The sequence below is a fragment of the Furipterus horrens genome, unplaced genomic scaffold, assembly GCF_987537825.1.
Source record: "Furipterus horrens unplaced genomic scaffold, mFurHor1.1.pri manual_scaffold_5, whole genome shotgun sequence".
Lineage (NCBI taxonomy): Eukaryota > Metazoa > Chordata > Mammalia > Chiroptera > Furipteridae > Furipterus > Furipterus horrens.
In genome coordinates this window covers 121,583,890-121,595,705 of record NW_028327175.1, presented here as the reverse complement: position 1 = coordinate 121,595,705, position 11,816 = coordinate 121,583,890, and the positions used below count along the sequence as shown (strand labels likewise).

Genomic DNA, 11,816 nt, shown 5'->3' with positions numbered 1-11,816 from the left:
CTGTTGCAGAGAAGTTTTAAATTTTGACATAGTCCAATTTATCTATTTTTTTCTTTTGTTGTCTTTGCTTCTGGTGTCAAATCCAATGTCATACAACTTTCCCCCTATGTTTTCTTCTAAAAATTGTATAGTTTCAGCTCTTTCATTTAGTTCTTCCATGCATTTTTAATTAACTTTTGTATATGGTGTAAAGGTAAGGGTTTAGCTTCCTTCTTTTATATGTGGATATCCAGTTTTCCCAACGTCATTTGTTTAATAAGATTATTTTTTCCCCACTGAATGGTTTTGGCCCCTTTGTCAAATATCATTCGACCATATGAGATGACTTTGTGCTATAAACTTTTGGAGGTGGTATAGAAATGACATGATCTCTGTCTTAAGGAAGCTTCAGCAGAGTTTAGTACTCAGATTCTGTTTCTACAGTAGTTGTCCTGTGCTGGTTGTGTGCTCAGTGGACATTTGGGCCCATGGTTTCCCATACTTCGTCTAAGCTTCCCAGCCAACCAGTGAGGTGTGTACAATGACCCTCTTTTAACAGAGGAATAAACTCAGTCCTCAGAAAAGCATGGTTATAGCTTATGCAAGGGCAGAGTCAGGGTTTGAATCCAAGTTTCTGGCTCTACTTGTCCTGTTATTTCAGGTTAGATGGACCTCGGTGTTCTCATCTCCAAAATGTGGACAAGAGTGAAATGAGATGGTAACTATTGAGCAGCCTTGCAGCTGGTAGGATCCTATTCATTACGGAGTCACGAGCCCTGGCCCGGTGGCTCCATACACCAAGAGTTTGCGCATTCAATCCCGGTGGGGGCGTTCACAAAGACAACTGATGGAAGTTTCTCTCTCCCATCGGTTTTTTTTTTTTTTCTTTCTTTCCTTTCTCTCTCTCTAAAATCAATAAACATACCCTCCTGTGATAATTTTTTTTTACAAAAGAGTCACTAAAAGCCAAGGGCCAGACCCAATGTGAAGGCGTTTACTTGGCTTCAGAGAAGAACGCAGTTCACACCCCCGGAAGACCAAAACCCTAGTGCTGGCGCCCCATCCCGGGGCGGACTTAAGTCCTTACCCGGAACCTGGGCGCGGCTGGGCCGTGCTATTGGTGCGGGTGGGAGCCTAGAACAGGAAAACGCCTGCGACGAGAATCAAGTGGAAGTACCCTCACAGTTTCTGCGGAAGGAGAGCTTACAGTTCTAACAACGTCTCTGGGGTTAGTTAGTTCCCGTGCCTCTTTCCCTTTTACTCACCTTGCGCTGAGCTATTTCTTTCCCTTTGCCCCTTCATTGGATTTCCTCTTGGTACACCCCCACACCGATTTGAAGCCAGGCGGCCGCAAGCGGGGGCACCGCGCATGCGAATCCCCGCCGTGGGTGGTAGTGGTGGGATCATAGACCCCGCCCCTCCGCGGCTCCACGCGTGACGTTGCCGGGGCCCGGCCTCGAGCGGCTCTGAGCGGTGAGAGCGAGCGGCCGGCGGCCTCGTAGCTGCCGGACCGGGGAGGGATGCGTGTGTAGCGTTCCTGCTGGGCGGCTAGGGGCGGGGCAGGCCCTGGGGCACCGTCGGCCGCAGACCCTTAGCCTCTGCCCTCTCGCTTCCTGTTCTTTCCCCCTTTTCAAAAGTGCCAGGACGGGAGGCGGGGCAGGGGCTGAGCACTTGTGACACCTCCATTTTTCTGGAGCTCTTCTCCTATCCCCATCCCCTTTCCAGATGTTCCTTTTGTCAGGCTGTTGCTTCTCGCCTAGGAAAAAGCACTCCACTTGGAAGCAGGAGACACCTCGGCCCTACCATTCTTATGTTAATGTCCGCGAGCCTCAATTTTCCCCACAGTATTGTTGCTTTGCCTCACCTGGTTTTGAAGATAAATATGACACAGAAAAATAGAAAAGAAATGGATACTTGTTGAGTTCTTGCATGGCCAAGTATTATGCAAACGGCTTTATCTGCCACATTTAGTCTTCATTACATGGTTTAGAACTCCAGTTTTACAGATCCTTAAATTTCCAAAGTTTGACTGATTTTTTTCTCAATGAATGGCAGACGGGGATTCAAATTGAGCAGTTTAACTCCAAAGTGGGTTTCTTGGCTAGGACTGTTCTGCAGCCAAACCCTAGCCCCAGAACAGCTGTTTCTTGAATTTCTACCTTTAAGAATTTTCCTTTTTGAGTTCCATTTTCCAGCACAGTGCACTGCACTCTACTGCCGCCTTACTTCAGAATGGAATGCAACAAAATTTATTGAGTGGTGCAGGGAAATAAACAATTGGAGTCAAGAGCCTTGGATTCTTGTCCTGTCTCTGCCACTGTCTGTGTGGCCTTGGGCAAGTCCCTTGTCTTGGTGCTTTAGCTTCCCTTTGAGTAAAATGGGTAAGTGCCTTCTGACTGGCAGGCTCTGGTCCAGTTCTCCCTTCCTGTTCTCCAGCAGACTTTGTGTGGAGGCCCAGACCTCCTTGCTCCCCATGGGCAGCTGCCAGGCAGGGCACAACCTGCATCTCTGTCTGACCCACCACCCACCTCTGGTCTGTGCGACTTTGATGGTGCTGCTTCTTGGCCTTTCTGGCCTGGGCCTTGGTGGCTTCCTCCTCACTCGCAAGACTGGCCTGCACAGCCCTGACATCCCTCAGGTGAGTATACCCTCCTGCTAATCTGTCCCACGCAGGCCTGCACTTGCTGATAATCTCTCACCTCTCCCACCTCTCTTTTGCACACAGGACTGGGTCTCCTTCTTGAGATCTTTTGGCCAGCTGACCCTCTGCCCTGTGACTAGGAAAGTCACAGGAGAATGGCATGGGTCCCACATCGTGGGCTTGCTGACCACCTTGAACTTCGGAGATGGTCCAAACAGGAACAAGACCCAGACATTCCAAGCCAAGGTTCTGGGTAGTCAGATGGGATTGAAAGGTGAGATCAAGGAGGACTGTGGGGTTGGACATCAGAACACTCACCAACCTGGTGACCTTAGACACATTCCTGGGCTGTAGTCACTTCTGCTGTAATAACAACTAAATACTTACAGTGAAAACGATGCCCACTGTATAGATTCTCTATAAATGTTTTCTCTCTCCCTTCCAGCTCTGGGGTTCTTTGATTTTGTCCTTGGAGGTGTGATGAAATGGGCTAGATTTGACCTAATGTTTTTTGTCATCCCTCTTCCTTCCTATGGCCTTCTCCTCATAGAGGCACCTTTTACCTCAGGGATATCTTAACAAACATGTTCTGTTCAGTTAAACGTGTCTTTAGTGCCTGCTATGTGCTTAGCAGAGCTCTATGTGCAAAGGATACAGAATAAATTAGACATCATCCGTTTCCAAAGCGCTTAAAGCCTTCCGGGAAAATGATAACTGAGAGAGAGTCAGTGGGTTCTATTAACTCCTGTGTGAGATTTTGCCTCAGGCTCCTTGTCTAAAAAATGGGAAGATGAAGAGGGAGGAGAGAATGGTGGAGTTCTCTGACTTCTGAGGTGTTTTTCAACACCATCATTCTAAGATTCTCCTATAAATCACATATGTGTATGTGGGGAGATAGGTCTTTGTATGTCTAGGTGTACATGTGTGTGATCAAAGAGCAAGAATAAAGGAATATGTCTGATATATAGCAGTCCTTTTTCTTTTCCTAATCTCTCAGCTCTCGGCAACCACTAACTCATCTACTTCCTGCCTCTATAGATTTGCTTATTCTGAACATTTCATATATGTATTTTTGCGACTGGCTTCTTTCTTTCACCTAGCATAATGTGTGTAATGTTCATCGATGTTGTAACACATAATAGTACTTCATTTCTTTTTGCTTAATAGTATTCACTGTATGACTGTTGCACATTTTATCTGTCCATTCATCATTTAATTGACATTTGGATTGTTTTCACCTTTTGGCTATTATGAATGATGCTGCTAGGAACAGTCATATACAAGTTTATGTATGATATTTTTTTAATTGTATTCATTAATTTTTTTAGAGAGAGGGGAAGGGAAAGAGAAAGAGAGGGAGAGAAACATTGATGTGAGAGAGAAACACCTATCAGTTGCCTCTCATATGCGCTCCTACCAGGGGCCAAACAACCCTTAACCCAGGCATGTGCCCTGACCGGGAATCGAACCAGCAGCCTTTTGATTTGTAGGTTGGCGCTCAATCCACTGAGCCACACCAGCGAGGGCAAACTTTGTTCTTTTTATTTAAAGATTTTTTTGGCTATTCTTTATCCTTTGAATTTCCATATGAATTTTAGGATCAGCTTGTCAATTTTTTGCCTCTGCAAAGAAGCCCTGTCTTTTAAATAATGGTTAGAAATGAAGTAGTAACAGCAGGGATTATTTTGGACAGAATTAGAAATGAGCACTTACTATGTACCAAGCATGGGGAACACAGAGGTCTGTAAGACACGGACCTTTATTTCAAGTTGCTTGTGGTCTAGTAAGGATACAGATGTGAACAGAAATAAATACCTTGCAATGTGTGAAATAGAACAGTAGGTACAGTGGGAGTACTCAGAAGTCTGTCAAGCAGGGATGGTAAAGACAGGCTTCTCCAAGGATACAATGCCTGAGCTAAGCTTTGAGGTAGGCCTATGAGTATACAAAAGCATGCAGATGGGGGGACCGTTGATGGCATGTTTAGGAACTTCTGGGGGTACAGGGGAAAGATTGTTGATGAGCGTGGTAGGTAAAGACCTGGTGAAGCACTCAGAATCCCATGGAGGGTTTCATGTGCCAATCCAAGGTAGTTGGACTTTGTTTAATACATTGGGGAGAGTCAAAGATTTTAATCTGGAAGGAATGTGTCCAGATGCAGGAAGACCAGTTGGAAGGTGGTTGCAATAAAAAGATGATGGGAAAAACTAAGCTAAGACAGGACCCTGAGAGAAGGTGACTGGTTTGAGAGAGACATTAGAAGTGTGAGATTGGTGACTGCTTCGATCTGGGTACACAGAAAAAAGGGAAGTTCACTTATAAAATTTTACATGTAAGTTTCTCAGTTGTCATTATGTATATACTGGTTGTATTGCTCTTTTTTCACTTATGACATCGTGTGTTTTGTATTAGTGCAAAAAAACAAAAGCATTATTTTAAAGGATGTAGTGACTCATTAAGTAGTTAGGCCATCATTTTTAATGCTTTCCCGGTTGTTAAACATCTCTATTGTTTCCTACTTAAAAAAAAAAAATGAAATCACAATAAATATCTTAGTATACTTTGCATTTTTCTTTTAATATTTTCCTTAGGATTAGTTTCTATAAGTGGTATTACTGTGTCAAAGGATATGCACCCCACTTTTTTTTTCCTTGAATACTCTTTCTTTAAACAGACAAATTCATTACATTGTGGATTCCGACCGCACAGAAGTGTACAAAGCAGATGTAAAAGTCCCCCTACCTCTCCTGCAGAGTTGCCACTTTGGTAGGCATCTTAGTCCCTCTCTGTACCCAGATAAGAACAGATAACAGCCAGATTGTCTTCTAAAAGATGTCACCAATTGAGAGTGCCCATTTCCCCACATCTTCAACAACTTGTCACTATTATTCTTTTTAATTTTTACCAGTTTAATGGGCAAAGGAATTACCCGATAGTTTTAATTTACTTTCTTCTGATTGCTAGTGAGGTTGAGCATCTTCTTATAAGTTTATTGGCAATTTTCATATTTTCTCTGAATTTCCTGTTTCTATTCTTTGCTTATTTTTGTGTTTATCTTTTCTTTAAATATTTTATTTATTTACTTTTAGTGAGAAGGGAAGGAAGGGAGAGGAGAGAAACATCAATGTGGAAAGGATACATTGACCTGTTGCCTCTTGCACACCCCCAGGTGGAGACCTAGCCTGCAACCCAGGCATGTGCACTGATTGGGAATCAAATTGGCAACCTTTGGGTTCGCAGGCTGGCACTCAATCCACTGAGCCACACCAGCCAAGGCTATCTTCTTGAGTTTTAGGTTTTTATACATTATGGATAGTAAACGTTTTGCCAATTAAATCTATTATAGGTATTTTCAACCAATCTGTTACTTGTATTTAAAAATATATATTTTATTGATTATGCTATTACAGTTGTCCCAGTTTTTCCCCTTGTACCCCCCTCTATCCAGTACGCCCCATTTCTTCTGGCAACTGCCCTCCCCCCCCCACCTTAGTTCATGTCCATGGGTCATGCATGTAAGTTCTTTGGCTACTCCAGTTACTCCAGTTCAGTTCCTATACAGTTCTTAACATCCCCTTGTTTATTCTGTACCTACCAATTTGTACTTCTTAATGCCTGTACCTTTTCCCCCATTCTCCCTCTTCCGCCTCCCAAGTGATAACCCTCCAAATGATCTCCATATCTATGATTCCATTTCTGTTCTGGTTGTTTGCTTAGTTTGTATTTAAGATTCAGTTGTTGATAGTTGTGAATCTATTGCCATTTTATTGTTCTTTTTCTTAAATAAGTCCCTTTAACATTTCATATAATAATGGCTTGGTGATGATGAACTCCTTTAGCTTTACCTTGTCTGGGAATCTCTTTATCTGCCCTTCCATTCTAAATGATAGCTTTGCTGGTAGAGCAATCTAGGTTGTAGCTCCTTGATTTTCATCACTCTGAATATTTCTTGCTAGTCCCTTCTTGCCTGCAAAGTTTCTTTTGAGAAATCACCTGACAGTCTTACGGGAACTTCTTTGTAGGTAACTCCCTGCTTTTCTCTTGCTGCTTTTAAGATTCTCTATCTTGAAACTTTGGCATTTTAATCATGATGTGTCTTGGTGTGGTCCTCTTTGGGTCTAGCTTGTTTGGGACTCTGTGCTTCCTAGACTTGTATGTATATTTCCTTTGCCAAATTAGGGAAGTTTTCTTTCTTCAGATAGGTTTTCAATTTCTTGCTCTTCCTCTTCTCCTTCTGGCACCCCTATGATTTGAATGTTGGTACGTTTGAAGTTGTCCCAGAGGCTCCTTACCCTATCCTTGTTTTTTTTGGATACTTTTTTCTCCTTGCTATTCTGATTGCATGTTTTTTCTTCCTTATATTCCAAATCATTGATTTGATTCTCAGCATCATCACCTCCACTGTTGATTTCCTGTAAATTTTTATTTATTTCACTTAGTGTAACCTTCATTTCTGCCTGGGTCTTTTTTTATGCTGTTGAAGTACCCAGTGAGTTCCTTGAGCATCTCGATAATCAGTGTTTTGAACTCTGCATCTGATAGATTGCTGAGCTCCATTTTGTTTAGTTCTTTTTTTAAAGAGTTCTGTTCTGTTCTTTCATTTAGGTCATATTTCTTTGTCTCCTCTTTAGCAGCCTCCCCGTGTTTGTTTCTATGTATTAGGTAGAGCTTCTTTGACACCCTGTCTTAGTAGCATGGCCTGTTGTAGAAAAGTGCAGTCGTAGTTTGGATGAGGTGGGGCCTTAGGTAATCGCCAGGACAGGGCAAATTCTGTGAACCAGATTGATGGTTTCAGGTATGTATGGTGTTGCCGTTCTGTGGCTCTCTGTGGGAGAGGGCTCAGAGAAAGGACAATGGCTGCTTCCTGGCCTTTAGAGTTTTGTCTGGGAGGAGGCTGTTCCCTGGCACTCGCCCTGATGCCAGACACTTTAGTTTCTCCCTGTATGCCAGTGGTGCCCTTCCAGCTGCTTCCCCAGTGCTGGAGCCAGAAGGAATGAGTCTGCATTAAGTCCTAAGTCTGATGCGGGCCCTTTAAAAGGAGATGCCTGAGAATCCTGCAGTTTCTTCTCCTGCCCCAACCCCCACTGGTTTTCACAGCCAGAAGTTATGGGGATTTATCTTTCTGGCACTGGAACCCTGGCTTGGGTGGTCTGGTGTAGGGCTGGGATCCCTCAATCCCAAAGTATCCCTCCTGATTTTTATCCACCACACATGAGTATGGTACTACCCGTTCCATGTCTCCAGTCCTACCCATCTGGATGAATGTGACTTCTTTAATTTCTTGGTTCTTGAACTTCCATACAGCCTAGGTTTTTGTATTGCTTTGTTTTGTTTTAGTTTGTTTAGTTTGGTTTGTTTGTAATACATCTGGACTTTATTTTATAGTGCGAGATAAGAGTCTAACTTTTTTTTCCCAAATGGAAATTGTCCCAAGGCCATTGACTGAATAGACCACTATTGTCCCACTGATTTGAAATTGAGATGTGAACCTTTTCATGTATTTTGGTGCCTGGTAGAAGACTGCTTTCTTTAAGAAGAACAAACTAATTCATACAAACTAACATGGACAATCTGTATCTATCCCAGTTTCATTGCAGCCTTGGGATTATTGGTGTGTTTGTTTTGTTGGTTGCAAGCTAATTTGAATTAATTTTTGTTTATATTGGTACACAGTTATTTTCATATTTTCAGTGATGTAAATGATGGTATATAGAGTACTTTATTGAATAGAATCAGTGCCAAACATCTGGTACTGTAGGAAGCCTTTGAAATGAATAGAAATCTGAAAATGGATGGTTCCCACCTGACCCTTCATTTTCTTCCATCTCCTCTCCTGTGCCTCTCCTAGGATCTTCTGCAGGAGAATGGGTCCTCATTACAGCCCAGATCACCACAGAAAGAACCCCAGGAATCTGCCTATATTTTAGTGCTGCTCCAGGACTTTTGCCCTCCAGCCAGCCACCCATATCCTGCTTCGAGGAGGGAGTAGGAAATGCCACACTGAGCCCTAGGACAGCTGAGGGTTGTGTCAGGGTCTGGAGCCAGGAAGGTCTTGTGCTCACCAAGCTGCTCACATTGGTAAGAGCTTCAGGTTATCAGGCTTTCATAGACTTCATGCCTTGGGCTGTGTCTTGAAGGCAATGTTACCTAGTAGATAAAACATAGGCTTTGTAATCCTGACTGGGAGGCTGTGTGATCTTGAAAAGCACCTGAGTCTGAGCCTCACTTCCTCATCTGTAAAACAGAAAACATGATACTATCTCCTAATTCCAACAAGTAAATGAGAATGAATGTAAAGTACTCAGTACAATGCCTGGTACATAATAGAGACTTGAAAATTACAGCTATTACTATTAACTATTGTTTTTAAATACAATTAAACATGACCTCTCCTCAGAGAAATTAAGACTAGGAGGCATAATAAGTTAATTGCTAGCATAGAGATGTGAAAAAGTGTTATTCAAGCACAGAGTAAGGAACCATTAACTCTTAACTTGAACATTTATGGAGAGTGTTTCACAGTCATGGTAGCATTTAAAAAGAAACTGTGTATAGTAGTTTATAATGTACAGAGTGCTTTCAGATTCATTATCTCATTTGATCTTAAAATAGCCTTTTGAGGTAGCTGTTATTATCCCATTTTACAGATGTAAAAACAGGTTCAGAGAGCGGGAGTGAATTGTCCCCATCCACACAACTAATTTAAGTGGCAGACCTAGGGTTTCCAACTCTTAAGTCCCAGCCTTGTTCTGCCCTGCCAGGATGATCCCTGAAGAATGGGGAAGATTCGGGCAGAGAATGTACTAGAAGGGGTTCAAGAAAGAGGAAATATATTCCAGGCATAAGGGACCAGCATGAGCACAGCCCTAGAGAATGAAAAGTGTTTAGCCTTTGGGGACACTTCATGATGAGGGGCTTAGGAATGACTTAGGGTTGGAGGCAGGAGAGATGCAGGGGCCTGATCATGAGGCACTGTGATACCAGGCTGTGATGCTAAGGCCTGACACTGCAGGCCTTGGGGCCCACTGATGCTGGGTGGAGGAGACTGGCCAAGTGGAGAAGAGAGACCAGTCAGGAGCCGGCTGCATACTCTTCCCTCACATTTGCAAAGACGCTGGTGAGGAGCATCACCTGGGAGCTCGGAATCAGAGAAGATCTGGATTTCCGACCAGGCCCTGCTTGCACATCTTTAAAATGTGGAAAATAGTGAACTCTCATAGAGTCATTATTAGGGGGGTTGCTGGCTGGGCAAGAAAGCAGTTTGTAGACCATGAAGGCAGTTAGCGTGTAATAGAAATAACATTTCCCCTTTAGTTGCTCCCTGGATGTGGAGAGCCCTTTTCCCCATGAAGGTTTCTCTCCATAGCCTTGGGCTGGGGGTAAGATGTCTTCCTAAGGGACATTCTCTCTCCTCCATCTCATTCATTTCTCCTTCCCTCCCCGTGCCCACCCCTAGGAGGAGCTGGCTCTGTGTGGCTCCAGGCTACTGGTTTTGGGCTCCTTCCTGCTTCTCTTCTGTGGCCTTCTCTGCTTTTTCACTGCTGTGTGCTTTCAACCATGCCGGGAGTCCTCCTGGTCTAGGACCCGGCTCTGATGGCACTTGCCTAGTTCCTGTCTTATTCTCAGGTAAGGCTTTTTGCCCCAGTCCTGTGAGAATAGGGAATGGGGTAGGGGTGGAAACTGTAACTGAGATAGAGTCATTCCTAAACAATATGGTTTGGTTTTACTTATTTTTGAACTTTATATAGATGGAATCATACATACTCTTTTGTGACTGACTTCTTTCGGTTAACATTCTGATCTTAAAATTTACCCACAAATCTAGTTCACATCCAAGCTTTTCTAACTGGTGAATTAAGAGGGTTCAAATTTGATGATGTATCCTGGGATGTGAATAATGTTTGTCTTGCTTTTTCCTGAAATTCAAATACCCACTTTTATGATGCAGATTTTGTAAAATTCATCTTGAACAGCTCAAAAGAATTGATTGATGATGCCAGTTACTAGACACATACTATGTGCCCAGGCACTTTACATGTTCTGTCTCTTTTCCATTAGCCATCATTGCCTTTAGAAAAAGTTGATTCTGCTAAGAGGATCTTTAGATGGACACAACCTCACAAAGGTAGCAGTGGCTGGGAAACATGTTGGCTAACTAGTTTGTGTGTCAGCTCATTAAGGAAAAAGAAATACTTCTGTAAAATATTCTTACCCTGTCAGATGGGTCTTATACAATATGAGTCATATATTGTGCATCCAGCTCTTAAATTGTCTTCAGCTTCAGCCAGCTGCTGTGTCCTAGGACATAACCATGGAAGTAGTAGAAACAGCTCAGGCCCACTGAAAGGCCAGTGGAACCGGACGTTCAAGATTAACTTTGCTTATTTTGCTTAGGGCTAGGCCTAACTGCTGCAACCATTATTTGAGACAGGAAATGAGGTATTGAGATACCAGGCTAAGATGCTATGACTTGACACTGCAGGCCATGGGGGCCACTGGTGCTGAGTGGAAGAGACTGGCTGAGTGCAGGAGAGACCAGGCCTTTCTTAGATCTGAACAGACTGGAAAAGGAATACAGTGTTTCCTCACTTATCACGGGTATTATGTTCTAGACCCCCCCCCCCGGCAAAGCAGGAACCTTACATTTATTCTACACTCTTAAACCTATGTAACTTTAACAACATACGTATACAGTACCACAAAATCCCGCAATATAGCAAAAAATCTGCGATAATTAAATGTAATATTTTTTAAAATCCCGCGATACAGTGAGGCCACAATAAGTGAACAGGATATAGAGAGGGACTACTGTACTTTCTGCCCCCAGGCAGATCCTGGAGTCCTGAGGCCATCCCAGTTGGGATGAGTGCCTGTACCTATCTCTAGTTGTCATTTCTTCTGCTCTTTCCTCAGTTCCTGCAGCCATTCCAGCACTTCCCCAAAGGGCTTTCTCACCTGCCTTGTTTTCTTATTTTATTTCTCTCCAGGTGTGAATCAACTTATAGGGCCTTGGTTCTGAGTTGGAAGAGATGTTACAGAAAGTGGAGACCTAGAATGTTGGGGGAAATAAAAGGATTTTTTTGCCCAATGCTGCCCAGTGTGTTTATTGGGAATTAGATTGAGATGGGAATTTTAGAGTACATAGACTGGTTTGGAATACAGGTTGTCACGGGGCATGAGTTACTGCAGCTATTCC

The 11,816-nt window shown here is 43.2% G+C and overlaps 1 protein-coding gene across 6 annotated transcripts; it reads left to right on the top strand.

Moving 5' to 3' along the window:
* Positions 1 to 676: 676 nt before the first annotated feature.
* TMEM219 (transmembrane protein 219) lies at positions 677 to 11,708 on the top strand. Of its 6 annotated transcripts, none has more exons than XM_090277561.1 (6): positions 677 to 697; positions 2,416 to 2,617; positions 2,705 to 2,894; positions 8,469 to 8,698; positions 10,077 to 10,246; positions 11,608 to 11,708. In XM_090277561.1, exons 1-5 carry the CDS (start codon positions 690 to 692, stop codon positions 10,212 to 10,214), a joined length of 768 nt encoding a protein of 255 aa, XP_090133687.1. In that variant the 5' UTR covers positions 677 to 689; the 3' UTR covers positions 10,215 to 10,246; positions 11,608 to 11,708. The 6 variants fall into 6 exon arrangements, with proteins under 6 accessions (XP_090133687.1, XP_090133691.1, XP_090133690.1 ...); XM_090277565.1 differs by lacking the exon at positions 677 to 697 and adding an exon at positions 1,124 to 1,207; XM_090277564.1 differs by lacking the exon at positions 677 to 697 and adding an exon at positions 1,148 to 1,207 and having other exon boundaries at positions 2,419 to 2,617.
* The last annotated feature ends 108 nt before the right edge of the window (positions 11,709 to 11,816 follow it).